This window comes from Mugil cephalus, chromosome 11 (genome assembly GCF_022458985.1).
Source record: "Mugil cephalus isolate CIBA_MC_2020 chromosome 11, CIBA_Mcephalus_1.1, whole genome shotgun sequence".
NCBI lineage: Eukaryota > Metazoa > Chordata > Actinopteri > Mugiliformes > Mugilidae > Mugil > Mugil cephalus.
In genome coordinates, this window is record NC_061780.1 from 25569255 (window position 1) to 25587212 (window position 17958).

At 43.4% G+C, this 17958-nt stretch overlaps 3 protein-coding genes across 3 annotated transcripts; all 3 read right to left on the minus strand.

Moving 5' to 3' along the window:
- Positions 1-987: 987 nt before the first annotated feature.
- Positions 988-2416, minus strand: LOC125016633 (transcription factor HES-2-like). The gene is made up of 3 exons (XM_047599241.1): positions 2049-2416; positions 1849-1935; positions 988-1739 (listed from the first exon to the last, which is right to left on the minus strand). The coding sequence occupies exons 1-3, from the start codon at positions 2091-2093 to the stop codon at positions 1218-1220; spliced, it is 654 nt and encodes a 217-aa protein (XP_047455197.1). The 5' UTR covers positions 2094-2416; the 3' UTR covers positions 988-1217.
- Positions 2417-5921: 3505 nt separating this feature from the next.
- On the minus strand, positions 5922-7820 carry LOC125016610. Its single transcript, XM_047599199.1, has 3 exons — positions 7624-7820; positions 7334-7426; positions 5922-7205 (listed from the first exon to the last, which is right to left on the minus strand). Exons 1-3 carry the CDS (start codon positions 7666-7668, stop codon positions 6678-6680), a joined length of 666 nt encoding a protein of 221 aa, XP_047455155.1. The 5' UTR covers positions 7669-7820; the 3' UTR covers positions 5922-6677.
- A 1853-nt stretch (positions 7821-9673) lies between these two features.
- On the minus strand, positions 9674-17734 carry pbx2 (pre-B-cell leukemia homeobox 2). The gene is made up of 8 exons (XM_047598610.1): positions 17387-17734; positions 16461-16534; positions 15173-15417; positions 14366-14556; positions 14124-14259; positions 13876-14017; positions 12905-12999; positions 9674-10459 (listed from the first exon to the last, which is right to left on the minus strand). The coding sequence occupies exons 1-8, from the start codon at positions 17620-17622 to the stop codon at positions 10379-10381; spliced, it is 1200 nt and encodes a 399-aa protein (XP_047454566.1). The 5' UTR covers positions 17623-17734; the 3' UTR covers positions 9674-10378.
- Between the last annotated feature and the right edge of the window lie 224 nt (positions 17735-17958).

Genomic DNA, 17958 nt, shown 5'->3' on the forward strand with positions numbered 1-17958 from the left:
TTTCTGTTTTTTTCCAGAGCATTTGAAGACAAAGTTCTGCTTCTGTTGTGTGAATCCTGAAGGTGAAAGGAGTGCGGCAATGTTTTGTGTTTGAACTCTAGCGTTAACCATTCATTTCTTATGAGCGTCAGTTTTGCCCAGAAACACAGGTTGAATAAAACGCACAAAATTTAACAAAAAAATCCAAATTTATTTCATGTGTTCTGAAGCCATGGATGAACAAATTCGTCGAATTTTATGACAAACACATAAAAATAACTGCATTTGTTTTCTTAAGAGAGAAAACTTGTAAATCGGTCAGATTTGACGGGACACAATGGGTGAGTTAAAAGAAACACTCCCTTCCCACGGTTAAACAGGCGTCGGAGACGTTTCTCGTGGGAAAAGGGGAAATAGCGCTGAATATTCAACTTTACCACCTGTGAAAAGTGATACTTCACTGGAAGTTGTGGCACAACGAGGCCGCTTTCCCACGCGCAATGGCCGGTGATTGAGATGCAAATGAGCTCCAGGCTGAGAGAAGTGTTCCGAGCCTTTAAATTGGCGCAATTAAACTATCCAGGATCGTAAAAGCTATTTTACGCACTACCTTTTCCCTACAGTATTTGATAAGAGCTTTTACATATTAAATATCTGTTTTAAAGGGAAAATCAGTTTGTCTTTCAGTGTCGATGTTAAAGATGGACCAACTGGCATTACGCACAAACATGGCCCTTTTTACGCACGACTTCTTAACCACTTGAACTTATTGAACAATCAGCCTCTAACCTAATAAATCTAACCAGGACCTTCCCCGGAGTATAACCCATTTCTTTCCTTCAGTGTGACCACCTACAGCTTTGTTGCAGCTTTTAAACGTCGGGGCTTGTTCCACAGTGTGAAAAGTCGCCGCATGGCGCCGTTCACTCCCGTGTGTGTGGGAGAGGATCCACACTTATGTGCCCCTGGAGACACGTGCCAGCATTAATGAGCACACACGCAGTGTTATGCATTTTTCCTTTTGTTTATTTACAAACGACAAAATAAATTAAGGTGCAAAAATATTAAACGAGTGACACAATGCGCAGAGTTTCCCCTCATCAGGCTGGAGCAGCAGTTGGTGAGGTCATAATATATGTACAGTATCCACACATTTACCAGAGTTAACAGAGAGGGACTGTGGTTAATGAATGACTGAATATTATTAATAGTCTTTAAAAGTTCTGTTGCTGCGGGCATCAGGGCCACGGCCTCCACAGAGACCGGCTGACCGGGTGGTGCTGAGGCGGGCTCTGTTTGCTCGCTCGTACATTTGTGTGTGGCTGCAGGGGAGTCGTGGGAGACGAACGTGATTCTGCGTGCGTCTGACCGCACCGGGGGACACCGAGGGAGGACGTGCAGAGTCTGTGCCCGGATCTGTGCATCAGCGACCGGAGAATAGACCTGGAGGACTGTCTGAGGAGCAGCGTGCTGGAGGAGGGATGAGCTTCGGCTCCCCTGTGGGAGGCCGCAGAGTCGGAATCTGCGCGGGGGAAGCGAGCAGCAAACGATGCATCCAGCGCGTCTCCGAGCCACAGGCCCTTCCCCTCCGGCCCCAGGAACTGAGCCGCTCTGTGGAGGCAGGTGGAGAACCCGTCTTGAAAGGACTGTTTCCGGCCCCCGCCGCCAGCTTTCGCCTTGTCGCCTTTGGTTGTGTTCTGGAGGAAGAGGACTGTGTGCTCCAGTATCTCAGCTTTCTCTACTCTGCGCTGAGACTCTTCCTGGGACAGAAAGGAAGAGTTAATAAACTTGTTTACCAAAGCATCTCTGCAACAAAACCAAGTGGCAGCGGAACAGAGCGACTGGCTGAGATGTGCCGCGACCTTTTACCTGTTGCTGTAGCAGAAGAGTCTTGAGGCTCTCCAGGCTGCGGTTGATTCTTTCTCTTCTGCGTCTCTCCACTTGAGGTTTGAGACTCTGGGAGAAACAGACACGACATCAAAGTTAGTTCATGAAAACAGACTGAGAGTGAAGTGATTCTCCAGAAGAGAAATACGTTGTTAAACATTTAATGAAAGCATTGGTGATACCTTTCTTTTGGCCTTCGCGTCCTCGAAGTCTTGAAGAAGTTTCATGATAGTAGTCCGAGATGAGTCCAGCGGTAACTGGGGTCTGTCAGGCTGTCAGTCACAGCTGAATGTGACCACTGAGGCCTGAGTGGGGACTTTTAAACCGTGCGTGGGCGTGACTTTAAACTCCTCCCACCATCACCATCACCACCACTCACTACTCATGGCTCACTAACAAAACAGATGTGCTGTAAAAACAATTTCCACATTAATATTATTCTTGCTCCACAGTTCATGGATAGATAGATCTTTATCCACTAGACCTGAGACATATATATAATGAGACGTGGTCTGTGGTTAGAGAAGCAGCTCAGGGGCAGTGGCCATTGGCTCGATCTCCAAAAACTCTCCAAACTGCTCCCTGTGCTCGTTGAATGGCTGTAAATTAATTGTAATGATTTTTTTGACCGACACACGCGTGCAGGAGTGTGTGGAACGTGCCTCTCCTCCAAGCACATCTTGTAAATGATGAATCAGTTTTATGTACATTTAAAGATGGCGACAAATGTGACATTGAAATGTATTTTTTTTGTGTGTGTGTGATAATTTAGCTGTTTTTCTTTTACTGTATGTAACTGAACCAGTTAAACAGGATGGATGATATCTGCATTTCATTGGCTCTGAGGTTGGATCCAACACAGTGACGATGAAGTTTAATTAAAATTTTAAATTAAAGTTTTTTGAGGGTAGACTGGGTGGCGCGCCAGTGGGACCCCTGACGGTGACCCGTGCTGCTTGACCAGCGCGGCGTGAGCGGCACGCGCCTGCTGAAAGGTGTCTTGAGCTCGTGTGAGGATCATTTGCATATGTGACAAATATCCGTCAGCTCAGCGTGGAGCTCAGACAAACGACGGGGAGTCGTTAAAGCGGGTGGGAACAGGTTCTCAGGGCACGAGTGACAGAAAGAAAAAAAAGAAGAAGAAGCGTGGAGAGGAGAAATTATTTGAAAACCAAAACATTTAGACTGGGAACACATTAAGAGACAAAGACCTGCATTAGTTTTACAAAATCCGCAACAAGAGAAACTGTCAAGTCGTGCGTAAAATCATCCATCCCATGCACGTGTTTTACATGTTTTCTACACATAATTTTTTTTAAAAAAAAATCTGAATGTTGGTGTGGAAACGTGTGCGTAAACAGTTTTACGCGCAGCCTTGCAGATGTCTGAGCTGAGACAAATGTCATGTGTCATTTTGGGAAGCCCGCGCGTGGGAACGTGATGTGTATCTCTCTCCCCCCAAACACTCTTCGTGACGACGTATCGAATCTAACAGGTAATAAAGTCTGAGTCGAGTCCCTGCACGATTTTCCCATGAGAGAGAGTTGGGGGTGTTAAGCACACATTCGAGGCACCAAACATTGGTGCAAATACGCATTCCAAATCCATTAAACCAAACCCACCGAACCTGGACTCTAATCTCTTATCGCGTAATGTGTAAGAAAGATTGAATGGCCACTTTCAAACAGCACAAAAACGCAGCGAAGCTTTTGTGCTACTGAAAATGGGGTTTCAGAGATTTTCAGAGTGCGCGCGTAAAATCCATCTCCTTTACGCGTTCAGCTTACATTAAATAATACTCTCGGTAAACCTGTGAGGAGACTTTTGAGCGTCACACGCGCACAGGAGTGTGGGAACGCGGGGGTCGCCTCTTCTCCAAGCACTCTTTTGTGAGTGATGTATCAGTTTTAACAGGTAATAAAGTGGCGACCAAGCCTCCCGCTCCACGCTCCCACGACGAGAAAGAGCCGGAGGACACTCTCCCACTATCACACTTTCCTTGAGGCATTTGTCTGTATGTGACTGTGTCAGACGGCAAATGTGCGTCCACCAAACTCCCATGTGTTTATGGGACCTTTTGTTTCATGCGCCTCCAAACATCACCACAGTACTCAGATCCTTCAAGAGAGTAAAAGTACAAATATAAAACCTTGAAGATATTTGATTACGAGTAAAATTCTAATCATACTCAACAAAAAACTATATGTCAGTATAGTAGTAGCTGATAACCAGGTGAGTGGTTCCTAAAACTAGAGGTGAGGTCCATTTAGGAGTCGCCAGATTAATCTAAATCTAGGGTCTAAAATAATTAAGGGAGAAGATAAAAATAAAACTGAGAACTAATTCAATACCACAAGCAATCCAAAACCTAGGAACTAAATATTTAAAATGTAAAGTGACAAGTAATTACATTTAAAGGTAATGGAACAAAAAGTGCAACATTTCCATCAGACATAGAAAGTAACAGCAATCAGGTGTAGGCTTCTCAATTAGAGTCAGACTTTTTATTAAACTTCAGTTACTGGACGGATCCGTGACTCTTGTTTTATTGTTATTTTCCCGTGAATTACACTGAAAACCTTCATTTCGACTCTTTTGTCACTCGCACAGCTTGTTCCAGAGAACCCTGACCACGTGTTGTCTGACTCCATAAACTCCTTTAGATCTCCTCTGCAGACACGAGCAGCAGCCCAGACAACACGCGACCACTTCACACCTCGTGTAACCTGAGACAGACTTCATTGTTCTTTCAGAGTGTGTAACAAGCTGCAGGGACCTCTGAGCAGATCCCTCAGGAACCACCGGGAAAAAAAAATCTGAATTTACACCAGCGCTTTGAAAATTAATTGTTGGGAATCTCGTCAACTCTATGATGCTAAAACATTCAATTAGAAAACTCGCGATAAACACGCATTAAGTGTAAAGGTCCTGAAAAAGACGCGCCGATGCTCCGCGTGCGTAAAACAGATAAAACGAGCAGACGAGTCTGCCGCGTAATTTGCATTTGAGTGGATACAAGTGTGAGGGAGATAACCTGCAAACCCGCAGCCCCCCCACCCCTCCCTCTCCCCCTCCTCCACACACACGCTTCTTTTAATGATGGTCTAATTTCAACAGGTAATAAAAGTGGAGATAGGTGCCTCGATTCCGTTTTCCCACGAGAATGAGCCAGAGAACAGTCTCCCATCGTTCAGGAGGCAACAAGTTAAAAGCTAAAATAAAATAAGTAACAAACTAAATAAACATTTCAAAATAAAAGCGTTAACTTAGTGAAACTCAATAAAAACTGCTAAATGAGCTAATAGTGTATATTTAACTGGTATTTTGTCATTTAATTTCAGAAAAGTGTCAACTGAGTCTCGTCCACGACGATTATGCAGCTTTTTTATTTTTGGCAGATTTTAAATAAAAACTGAATTCATTTTATGTTGAAAGCGGGAAAATATAACGAGACAACTGCTGCAGGAGAAGGACAAATGTCCTCACGAGTGTGCCCGAGCTTCAAAGGGCCACCGGAGGCGTCAAGACACGTTTTGCTTCCTGTGAAGTGACACCAGACACGCGTGGAAAACAAATGGCCCCCCGAGCAGCTGGGGTGGTGGTGTGGATCAATGCTAATTACGAGGAAACAAACGTGGACATGTGCTGCACGAGGTTTTCAGACGCGACGGAAGTTATTTTAGAAAGAGGTCAGATCTGATGGGAACTATTTATGCTGCAGTTGTTGAAGAAGCAGCGGATGTTTCTTCTTGTGCAGAAGTTGTACAAAAATCCAGTCACAGTGGACACATATAGAGGAAGAAATGGTTGTTCCGCATTTTTCAGGAATGCAACAGAGAAGGTGACTGGAGGTAATAAAGTGAACTTCAGCTGCGTGGTTGATTTAAATGATCTTAAACTAGTCAGATCTGTATTATCTTTGAGTCTCAATGAATAAAGAGCAACAAAAGCATCTTTGATGTCTTTGAACTAAGAACTGCTGCTGAGATCTTTCACCTCATGGCCACACTTCACACCTGGAGGATGTAGCTCTGCAGGAGACCCCCCCTTCCCTCCCTCCCTCCATTCCTCCCCAGACTGTAAACTGAGCTGTCACTGAAGCCTCCAGTTTGCTTCCGATTTTAAAAGAATCACTTCACAGTTTTTTTTTTCATTTTAAGAAATGTTTTTTTATTTTTTGTTATAAAAAAGAATACTTCTCACCATAGGGAGACATCAAAATAAATTAATGTGCAAAATAGACAAGATACAGAGAGAATACATGTAATGTATGGTACACAGAGCCACAGATGTCACACGTCCCAGCGGACATCAAGGCACACGGGGTTGTTGGTGAGGGGCTGTGTGGGGCTCTCCCGGCCTCAGAGCCTGAGGTCCCAACACCTGGAAATGTGACGGACGGACACTCGATCATTATCCACTTCAGAATCACACTCTGGCATCACGACGGCACATGCAGCGGAAGGTCTGAGCAGGAGAATCACATGGACTCCGTGGTACTCACCTCTTCACGTGCTCTTCAAGCACAGCAGCAAACCCAGCTGGGACGATCAGTCTGGGGGAGTCCCTGTGCCTGTGGGCGGGTTAAGGCGGCTGCCCCGCTGACTGAGCTCATTCACAAGCATTAAATAAGAGTAGAGAGTAAACCCTATCACACATACAGCACGAGTACAAAAAGAGATTTTTACATTATTTACAGGCTTACAAGACTACAAATATTGCAAATATTCTTCGGGAACGATATATTGACGGCACCAGTGAATATGAGTGAGTTGTTAGTCATTTATAGTTCTGAAGTCACTGCCTGGTGATCAGGGCCAGGGCCTCCACAAAGTCTGGCTAACAGGGCAGCTCTGGGACGAGCTCCGCTTGGTCGCCCGCCTCTCGGCCCTGATCTCAAGCTGACTTTGTCTGTGAGGCTGCTGGGGAGCCCTGGAGGAGCTCTGCTGGACCGGACGTCGATACGGATGAGCCGAACCGCTCACCCCGACGGCCCGCGTGTGCAGCCTGTGCTCTGACTTCTGCTTCAGCATCCGGAGGATGGACTGAGTGTGCGGCAGAGAGCTGGGGGTTCTGCTTCGGACGCCCGCAGAGTCAGAGTCTGAGCGCGCGAAACGGGCAGAGAACGACGCGTCCAGCGCCAGTCCGAGCCACACGCCTTTCCCCTCCGGTCCCAGGAACTGAGTCGCTTTCTGCAGGCAGCTGGAGAAACCCTCCTGGAAGGATTGTTTCTGGCCTCCACCTCCAGCTCGTGTCTCGTCGCCTTTGGCGGTGTTCTGGAGGAAGAGGACGGCGTGCTCCAGTATCTCAGCTTTCTCCACTCTGTGCTGAGACCCACCCTGAAAGAAAGCAGCGAGAGGAGTTAACAGGCTGTCCTTCCACTCAAAGAACCCTGAACGCATCCCAGGTTCTGACCGAGGGTTCATTTCTCCTCAAGTATCATTTAGTCTTGGAAGTTTTTTTTCACCTGTTGTGGCTCCTGCAGCAACATGGTCCTCAGACTCTCCAGACTTCGGTTCATTCTCTCCCTCCTACGTTTCTCCACCTGGGATTTTATGAACTAGAAAAAGCAAAGAAAGATGGAATATTAGATGAATGACCCCAAAAAATGTAAAGCATGTGGTTTCATTTGAATGTCACTTACTTTGTTTTAAATATTGTATTTCCTAAACAATTTAGTATTTAAGTCACATTAGAATCTCAGCTCAAGTCTGCGTAAAAAACACTTAATACCACAAGTATTATGATATATTTTACCTTTCTGTCGTTTGTTGCATCCGAAGATTCCTGTAACAGCTTCATAGTGGACGATGTTCCAAAAGTCTCTCCTTAATCCAACAGCGTCCTTCACAGTCAACAACCGATCGGGAAATGAGCCTCTTGACCCTCACGCCTCTTTTAAGGCCCGTCGGCCAGAGGACTCCTCCTTCTGTCGCCACCACCAGGTTTTACAACCGGGACCAACTTCCACACACCCTCCCCCCCGTCCTCTGTTCCGCCGGTTTAATTGGATTTGAATTATTAGATATAAGGTCGCAAACACGTGCGTAAAAAGACGTGCGTAAAATAGCGTGAACATATTGGAATGTGAAACCTCTTATTAAAACCTACAAACATAAGCTTCAGTTTTGCTTTTCTTTTTGTGACTCTCATTCTCCCTGTGAACCAGAGTAGAGGATAAACTGTGAATAACTAAGGAACCATCTTTTCGGTCGTGGAATGTGGACGTTTTTTTTTTTTGCACGATTAAAAAAAAGGAGAAACAACACACTCATTCTGTAACTCCCTCTTTAAATGTCATATGGTGATTTGAGGTGACAGCTTCAGAATGAGTTGGCGCTTCTGTAAATTTGTTTAGTTGGACCATAAATGACAAAAAACATTGCGCCATATTCTCCAAATTTAGAATTAACGTCCCGCGTGTTTCTATCGGCGTTGTTCGTTGGAAGTGACCGGTCAGCATTTGTTTTCAGCGCCTCTTTCATTTGCCACGTATTTTCTTTTCTATTAAAAGAAACTGCGCGCTCACGTGGCGAGTGCCGACACCTCCTCGTGCACCTTTTGCATTTGTTAGTCAGAAGAGTGCTTCGCCCTTTGCGTTCACACCTCCGCGTCCCACGCGTGCCATTTGGGGCCGGCAGTCTCGTGCTGGAGCCCCGCAGTTGTTCGTGAAAACCCTTTGATGCCGCGGCGCACCGTGGGAAAGCCCGGCGGGTGCAGTCACGCACGCGTGACGAGGCTTTTAATTCAACACGTGGAGCCTTTTCGACTCGGAGACACGCAGCCTCACAGGTTCCTTTCTTAAGCAAATTAATTAGCATTATTAATTAAACCATGCGCCACGTTATCACATATTCCAGCTTTTTGGTTCATTTGAATTTCAGTGCGTAAAACTGGATAACAGTGAATTTTAGTCAGTTAAAGCACATAAACATATCAGTAGCCTGTGCAGAGAGAAGCTTTCATTCGGTCAAAGTTTCTATGTCCGTATCAGCACCTATTGGCCTGACATCCACAAAGTACTGCAGGGAGTATTCAGACCCTTAACATGGGTTTAAATTGTGCTTTTAACATTAAATCAGGGAGAAAAGGATGAATATTAAAGGCTATGTCTGTTTTTATTAAACGGGGAACACACAAAATATAAAATACAAGTAAATCCACCAGTTATTAAACATAAATCTATGACCGACTTGTAGTTTACAGCCACTAAAGGATTTATGCTTCAGTTCAAACCACATGTTCCTGTACAATACAATACAACATAATTTACCCCGGTTTACCCCGGTTTAACTAACCTTGACTGAAAACTGGTCACATCACAATCCAGCTAATCGGGCAAATGAATCTGATTGTGGGACTTTGTCAAACAAACTAAAAGAAAAAAGAACTACAATCATATATATATCTGGGAAAATACACTCCATAAATAAAATCCAGTTAATCAGATGAAGTTATTTTGCAGGAACGTGCAGTTATCGGTTTAGCAGTTAGCAGACAAACTAAAAAATAAATAATAATAAAAATACATATAAAAACATTTCCGTTGTGCCATTTGAGTGTTTTAAAATCATAATTTATCTAATTATATCATTTTAAACAAGTTTGTTTAGTCCATGAATCCCTTCATGGTCTGGATGAGGAAGTTCCAGTAAAGAACGGTTAAATTTAAGCTGATTTCACCAGCAACATATTATTTCCAACGTCTGTGCACATTAATGTGTGTGTGTGTGTGTGTGTGTGTGTGTGTGTGTGGGTGCGCATATTCAAAGAGCAAACATTGTGCAAATATGTGACAACCTGCAGCTGCTTGTGAATACAGAGAGTCTTTATTGTAAAAGAGGTAGAGAGAATACAGGTGTTTCACTGTACAGAAAAAAGACAGCACTGTTGATACACTCATTCAAACCATTTATATGGACTCACACACACACACACACCTCATTCACTTTACAGGGACACGCAAGCCCAGTAGAAAAACAGAACAAAACAGAGAAACAAACACACAAAGTCTTTGGATTTTTCTCTATTGCCCTCTCATTCAGTTAATGCATTCTCTCCTTCGGGAGCTGTTAAAAAGGAAAATAGTCGTAGCACTAATAATAAAAGCAATAATAATATTAATAATAATGATATAGTGTGCTAAAAACAATGATAATGCAGTCCCTTCCCCTTCCCCTCCCCAACCACAAACATCTCAGTAACAAGTCAAAAGTAGTGGAAAACAAAACCCCCACGAGCCCGATAAGAAAACCACACCTGCATGCACACAACACACACACACACACACACACTCACACAACCGTCTGTGCACTCAGCTAATCACACGAACACCGTAAAGGAAAACGACATTTTACGGACATTTAAAAAAAATAACCAAACCCAACAAACAATATACAAACAAAAAAAACGAAACAAAACTGCAGCCGAGTGGGAAGTGTGATATCATTCTTTCTGTCTTTTTCCGCCGCTGTCCATCTGTGCCAGTGGGGCCGAGCCGGTGGGGGGGGCATCAGTCAGAGTTGTCCGAGTGGTCGCTGTGGGGCGAGGCGCCGGACGGGGGCGAGTTTCGGCCCTGCCAGTTCCCGTTGGCCTGAGGAGCAGAAAGAAAGAGGAGGAGGGGAATTAAAGAGAAGTCTGGAGGGAGGAAAGCGACGGTTGGTTCGTCCAGTAAATCACCCGTGACTTCGCCCTCGAACGCAAACACACGAGGACAGAAATACAGCAGAGTGAAACCAACGTGGATCAGTGGTCTGTTAATAGCAGTTAAATAAAGAAAATGTGCGTTTCACATTGTGACCAGATGTTTTATTGTCGTGAAGTAAAAAAACTCTCACCTTGAGTTCTGTCTACAGATCCAGACGAGCTCAGAGACGCTGCCATAAGTTTCACTCGTTTCCTTCGTTCATTCAAAATGCTCTAAATGTAACTTCACTATAATAATAGTGAATAAATAAACACGTCTGATTAAAGTATTGAATATGAGTCCAGCATGATTCTGTCACTGAAAACTCATCGTGTGTTTAATCAAACTAAAACTAAAATTACGCAAATTACAGAAGGTTTTCAGGGTTCAGTTGTAATTTCAGCTTTGTACAAGTGTACAAAGTCTCTAAAAAGATTTTACAGCTTGTTCCAAAATATAAATCAACTCCTCAAGTCACGATTCACACACAACTGGTTCCGATCCAGAAAGCAGTTGATAGAAACATCCACTGAATAAAGAACCCAAACATGAGATCAGATCTCAGGTTCCGACTGGGGACACATGTGGTTTGATGCAGTTTTACTCAAAGCTGGACACCAGCAGGTCTGGTGTTAAAGTCTGGACTGACCTTAGTTCTCAGCTCGTATGAAGAGCAGCTTTAATCCACTGGTAAACAGGTTCATACACATTTGAGTAAATAGTTGTATATCATGTATCATAAATAAATGATGTTTTCATTATTCTGAATATATATGCTTTTACATCACCAAATAATTTCCAGATTAAAGCAAAATAATGTAGCTCATACACATAAGTTAAGTTTTTTAAAAAAATATTAAGTTGCACATGAACAGCTGAACGACCTGATGTTACATCAGACTTGGCTTCACCAGGATTCATAAACATCTTGTAAGTATTCAAACACTTTAAGTCAAATGAAACAATAAATGAATAAATCACAAATGACTAACTAATTACGCTCAGTGATCATAAAAGACATTTTGTCTGTTGTCAGACACGTGTGTGTGTGTGATGTTTGTGTGATGTCACATTGTGTCGTGTTCTTTTGTTGTGAGAAACAAGAGTCTTGGATGTGAGACAGACTTCAGGAGGAATTCTGCTGTGATATTACACCGTGATGAAACGAGCTGAGCTGCTCTAGAGCAGATTTCAACAATGTCTGACTGAACGGAAACCGATGGAAACACTGAGGGTGTGATTGTAGAAAACAGAAATTCAGGGGACACGACATAACACAACAGTTCAGACTGGAAACTTGTGCTAAGCTGCACTTTGTGTGCACTGCTTTACATTTACTCTGTACACATTTATTTATTGTAACGGTGTTTTTATTCATAAGTTTTTACGTTTATATGTTCTTATGACCCAGTTACTCATTGTTACACGTTTTCCTGATATTTGTTTCGAGCTGTAAACTTTTCATGCAGGTCACGTTGCCCGAAGCTGCGTCTGTTTTGTGCTCCAGTGAATAAAGACGTCAGCACGTCTGTGTTTTTAGGATCAACTCCCAAACTAGACTCAACTATCTGGGTCAAATCTACTATAGGTTTGCGTCCAAATTCACTGTGCGTGCAAAAAAAAACAAAAACAAACACACAAAGTGATTTACAAATAGCTCATTAACATCCAGTTAGCATGTTTATCTCAATGAATGTGTAATATGGGCTGTATACAGACAATTTTGCATGTGCTGGGAGGAGAAAAAGCAAATATATTATTTTAGCAACCTGAAAGTAATTTTGCATCTATATTCAAAAGGTTTGTGCTACGTGTAACTGTGCACACATGGATGTTGTTATCGTTTCTCCATTTTGTTTCCCCATGAAACACATTCTTTTTTTTTTTTTATTCTGTAAATATCCACACGCTGTGTGGGCCTCTGTTATTTGTCACATGCGCCGTGTCTTATAATTATATTCAGATGCTTTTAGCTGTAACTCCATAATGTGTTTATTTTCCTTTTCAGCTGAAACGTTTCATGTAACGACATCAAATGTCACTGTGTGCTTGCAGTCTCGACGCTGAACACCAGCGGTGAACGTAAAACCCTCATTTATACACGGCTGTTTGCACACGCTGTCATTTACGTTTAGTAAATCACTCACAAACTGCAGCTCCGGCCCACATGTAAACTCTTAGTAGACCTGGCCCTCTGTGCGTTCACCAGCGTCGTGGATGAAAACAGTGGAGGTTTATCCCCCGTGAGTAATAATTAAACCCACCTCCAGCTACATGGACGTGGTTCTGACATTAAACCACAGAATACGAACAGTCTAAACACTCGGACTGTGTGTGCGTCTTCACATTTACCTGCACTCCCATCGGGTAGGCGGACTGCTCGCCGTTCACAGGTGGAACCCCGAGGAACAAGTCGGCCGACCCAGACAGCGAGAAGGAGCCCGACCCTGAAGGGAGACACGGATTTAATGTCGGTGGTCTGGGCTGTGACGCTAACACACATTTAAGTCAATCAACAAATCAGTCTGGACATGTTAGCACGACTTAAAAGCGCTGAGAAGCTAGACACTAAATATAATTTATAATGATGTTAATGTAGATCAAGGTTCAAGTTTTATCAGAAAATTTAACTGATGTTGTGTTGTTTTACACTATGCAACACTAAAATTACACCTGTAGGCCAAATAAAATCGTTTTTAATTATTATTTTTAATTGTATTAAATTAAAAAACAAACAAAAAAAAAACATGCTGGTTTAAATCTGAGCGTGTTTTGTTCCACGTGGGGTAAAAACATTTCCATGAGGGATAAAAACATGGAGGTAGAAACACAAGCAGTTGTTGAAACAAAGATTAATCGAGCTGGAATCCGTGTGGACGGCAACGCTGAAAACGTGGAATTAAAAAAAACATCTTCTTCTACTCTATCAAGTCAGTTTGGTCAATAAAAAAACAAAAATGTTCCTGTTCCATTTCCTGCTAAATAGCAGCCGAACAACGTGGCCCCAAAAGTATCTTAAATTTGGCATTTTAGAATTAAAAGTAGTCAGGTTGAAGACATATTATCCATATCACAATGGTATTTAACATTAATGGACATTTTGTATTTGAAAAGCTCTACTGCTAAAATACATGGTGCCAAACAGGATCTACAGTTTATGCAGTCAGGGTGATGTATATTGTTTTCCTGTCCTTTGTTTTCTACCTGTTGTTGTCTTGGTTTTCTGTTTGTGGCACATGCATTGATTTTTATTTATTTATTTTCATGTTGTGCTGCAGCCTGTAAAGTTGAAATAAATAAAAAATCTGAGTCTCTCCTCGTACCTGTGGAGTTGGGAGTGTGCGGGGAGTCGTCGCCCTGTCGGCCTCCTAAGGCCGTCTTCATGGCGTAGAGGTTGGCCTCCTCCTGGAACTTGCCAATGTTTTTCTTGTAGCGGATTCTCTTATTGCCAAACCAGTTGGAGACCTTTCGAGGACAAAAAAAAACAAAAAAATGTTAAAAATGCATCGTGCAAAACACTCGGGACTTTTCTTTTTTTTTTTTCCTGCTTGTTTCTTTGAGGTCGTTTTACCTGAGACACAGTGATTCCACACGATTTGGCAAGTTCCTCTTTGGCTTCTTCGCTGGGGTACGGGTTGGACAGGTGGGAGTAGAAATACTCATTCAGGACCTCGGTGGCCTGTTTGCTGAAGTTACGCCTTTTGCGTCTGAGGATGCACAAAGAGATGACGAGTATTAGATTTATTTTTTCTTGCATTTTTGTCAGAATTCTACTTCTTTTTTTTTGTTTTTTTTTTTTTTAAACAAACACACCTGGCGTCCAGGAAGCGGGACCTCAGGATCATGACGGCCTCGCAGGTGCTCTGCTTCAGCTGGGTCTGGATGGAGCTGAACTTGCGGTGGATGATGCCCACCATGCGCTCGATCTCCCGCGGGGTCACGGGCCGTGTGCGCGACTGCTCCCTCAGCAGGTTCATGACGTGAGTGGTGAACTCGGTGCACGCCTGCGTGGAGCCGACCAGAAAGGAGACACACAAAAAACACCCAGAATTAACCTGTGAAGCTAATTCATTTACATATATATTTATATATTCAGATTTTTGCACAATAAAACCTGCTGAAAATGTGTTATTAATTGTTCTGGTTAGTAAACATGTAGGTGCGTCTGTGACACGTAATGAAGCAGCTCTGCAGAAAAACACATGTTGTTGCTAATGTGTTAACTGTAAACAAAGGCTGTTGTGTACTGGGTTTATGTTGTGTTGATGAGTTTCTAATGTCAACTCTTGAATAGACTTAACGTTGGTGAATTAGAGCTTCGTGTGTTACATGTGTAATAAATGTAATTGATGCAGGAATATTTACTCATTACAGACGTGAATGTTGTTCTGAACAGTACGTGGCTTCAGTGTTTGCTATGGGAAGGTGCCTCCTGTCACACATAGTTAAGGAGCTGATACCAGACAGGAACGCACAAAAAAATGCATTCACTAAAACAAAGCTATGTGCTGTGAACTCTAGACCTAACATGCCAACGGATTACGCTCCCGGCGGGCGGCTTTAGTACAGGCAAGCGTGTACAGGCAATGTCAGCGCTCGACTCCTGTTGCGACACGGTACCTGCTCATATTTCTCCAGCTCAGTGTGGTAGATACTGCGAATCTGGCTCAACTTGCTTTTGTAGTCGGAGTGCTCGAGCGAGCTGTCGGGCGACATCCCTCCCGAGCTGGTGGCCGCGGACACGGCGGCGGCGGCGCCGCCACCTTTCTCCGGTCCCGCGACGCCCTCCGCCAGCAGCATGTTGTCCAGCCGCACCAGCTGAGGGTCCTGGGGCTCCTCCTCCTGGGCGTTCCTCATCGAAAGGCCTGTCAAACGGAACAAATGTCTGCGTGTTTGGCCTTTTGTGGTTGAAACATCGGCCTGCTTTTTGTTCAGATTAGCCCGGCTGATTCACACAGTCGGCCAAACAAAGCAGTGACGAAACACTATTTCCGAGACGTTGTTCGTTAGATATGTTTTTTTTGTCTTGCTCTGTGCATCGCCTTCATGAAATGTCTGCAGATCATCATCGCTTGTAAAAGCACTTTTTCTAGCCCGCAGGGCAAATTTACTGGACTAATACGCTCGTGGAACGGAGAAATCAAATCTAGCAGCAAAGCTCATCATCCTTTCGTCAATGTTGTGTGGAAAATCAATGAGTGTTAATCATCGTGCTGTAAAAGTACATATAAAAGCACAGTGAACACGAGGAAGAGGTCAAACAGGCTGAATTGGCAGCTTCCAAACTGAATTAAATACCAAAAAATTAAAATTAGGTTTAAGAAAAAAAACGTAAAAACCAGGCCGTGTCTAATATGATAATATGAGGGTAACTGTTGCAGGGTTTGGAGAAAGCACCTTCTCTTCTAGTGCTGCTCTAATCTGTGACTTTTAATTGTGCTTTCTCTTGTTGTGTAATCAGCAAACTGCAGCAAGATGACCTAGATTATAAGTTTGTTTGCACAGCTGTTGTCATTTTCCCATCATAGCTGCCTGATTAAGTTGCTTCTGACTGCAAATAAGTACAATGATTAAAAATAAATACATTTTTTTTTATGTTTTTTTGTGATAAACACACATTCATTTTTAGTATAAACTATTATAAATTCCAGTATTTATAGTTAAAGGCTGTTCTGTGCAACCTTATGCTCAGCTGGTCCCTATAATTTACTTTAATAATGAGGTGAACATCCTGGAATATTAATTTAAAAAGTCTAATCTAAATTATATTGGCTTCTGATGACACGGTGTCAACACGGTGTAATAACGCTGCGAGATGGATTCATCCAGACCTGACGGACTAAATAAACACTGACCACATTATTAAAGACATTATTAAAAAAAAATAATGATAAAAATAAAAACGTACCAGTTTTTTCCTTTATCTCGCACAAAACGCTGAACAGCGCCGGTTTCATTCGGTGACAATTGAGCGCATGTTTCCTGTGGAGAGAAAAAACAAAGAGCATGACTGAAGAAGCGTGACCAAAAAAACACACAGAGTCAGAAAGACAACATGCAAACCGGCCAAAAAGAAAAACACAAGAAAGTGACCGTACAACGCTTTTATTATAAGGTGTCAAATCTTTGAAATGAAATCCGGGAACGTGTACAGCTCGGAGATAAAAAAAAAAATACATATATATAATTAAATGTTATCAAAACGAAATAAAGAAACAGGGACAATTTGGGTTTCATTTATTTTGACATATTCATTCACACTTAAACATATTTTAATTCCTGCGCGACCGGCTACCGTAATAGCGCGCAACATGCTCACTAGCGCTTCTTATCGGACTACCGTAATAGCTGTTGATGTGAAGTCTGCGCGCAACATTTTTTTCCTCATTCATAAAACGCTAAAACCGGGGACATTTTCGGGGACAGCTTTAGTTGGGGGGCAGGTTAACAAAAATAGGACTGTCCCCAGAAATTGGGGGCGCCTGGTCACCCTACTACATTAACAGTTTGCGTTAGCTGCTATATTGTAGCAGTAGCTACTTAGCATCAGTTAGCCTGGCAGGCTAACAATGGCTACGTATTAAATCGATGCTAAAAGAAATGCGCGTTTCCAACTAACAACAAAACAACCTTAAGCGTTGGCTAAAATAATATAATACGAATGTGCATTTTAGCGGGTAACTATAAAAGCGACTTTGTTTTCTGTTAGCTCGCTGGCTAATTAGTTGGCTACTGGCTAAATAATCTAAACAATAGAAGTTCGGGAAACTTTGACACCGCGAGAGACTGGGGCAACAACCTCAAAAATAAAAAATAACACGAGTTGTCACTAACTTCGCCTGGGCCTCGTCCAAACTTTGGTCGGTGATGGTCATTATTTGCTGCAGTATGTCACCGATATCTCTGCGGGTTTCGTGTCCGTTCTCGGTGCCCTCGAGGCCCGACTCCCCCGCGTCGGACCGATGCTGGTGACCCGAGTTGAGGGCGTGCATCCCGGGGTGGCCGCTCACGCCGAGTCCCCGGCCGCTGGAGGGCCCGTTGCCCGTCAGAGGCTGCTGCTGCTGCAACATCTTCAGCGACGCACAGTGGCGACGACTGCTGCTGCTGCCCAACTGCGCTCACAGACACACACAGGCCGATGCGAGGCATCGCGCCCGCTGCTGTGTCTGCAGGGTCCCCTAGCGATTGAACACAGGAAAAGGTACAAAGCTACAAAGCGTGCAAACGCCGTGCAGACAGACATGTGTGTCAGACAATGCTTTTCCGTGGGACCGGTTAAATGACACCGCTTGGTTAGTTGTGGGTTAATCACAGCGACAAAACATCTGCAGCACGCCCTGCACAACCAGACAAAGAGCGTGCGTTGCTGTGTCTGTCACTAACAAACAAATGAATATGGAGGTTGT

Coding starts and splice junctions, on each gene's coding strand:
- LOC125016633 (XM_047599241.1), bottom strand. CDS start 2,093: ATGAAACTTCTTCAAGACTTCGAGGACGCGAAGGCCAAAAGAAAG. Junction 1,936..2,048: donor ACGCGAAGGCCAAAAGAAAG/GTATCACCAATG, acceptor TGTTTCTCCCAG/AGTCTCAAACCTCAAGTGGA. Junction 1,740..1,848: donor CTCTTCTGCTACAGCAACAG/GTAAAAGGTCGC, acceptor TTTCTGTCCCAG/GAAGAGTCTCAGCGCAGAGT.
- LOC125016610 (XM_047599199.1), bottom strand. CDS start 7,668: ATGAAGCTGTTACAGGAATCTTCGGATGCAACAAACGACAGAAAG. Junction 7,427..7,623: donor ATGCAACAAACGACAGAAAG/GTAAAATATATC, acceptor TGCTTTTTCTAG/TTCATAAAATCCCAGGTGGA. Junction 7,206..7,333: donor TGCTGCAGGAGCCACAACAG/GTGAAAAAAAAC, acceptor GCTTTCTTTCAG/GGTGGGTCTCAGCACAGAGT.
- pbx2 (XM_047598610.1), bottom strand. CDS start 17,622: ATGTTGCAGCAGCAGCAGCCTCTGACGGGCAACGGGCCCTCCAGCGGC. Junction 14,557..15,172: donor AGCTGGAGAAATATGAGCAG/GTACCGTGTCGC, acceptor GGCTCCACGCAG/GCGTGCACCGAGTTCACCAC. Junction 14,018..14,123: donor GTGGAATCACTGTGTCTCAG/GTAAAACGACCT, acceptor TGTCCTCGAAAG/GTCTCCAACTGGTTTGGCAA.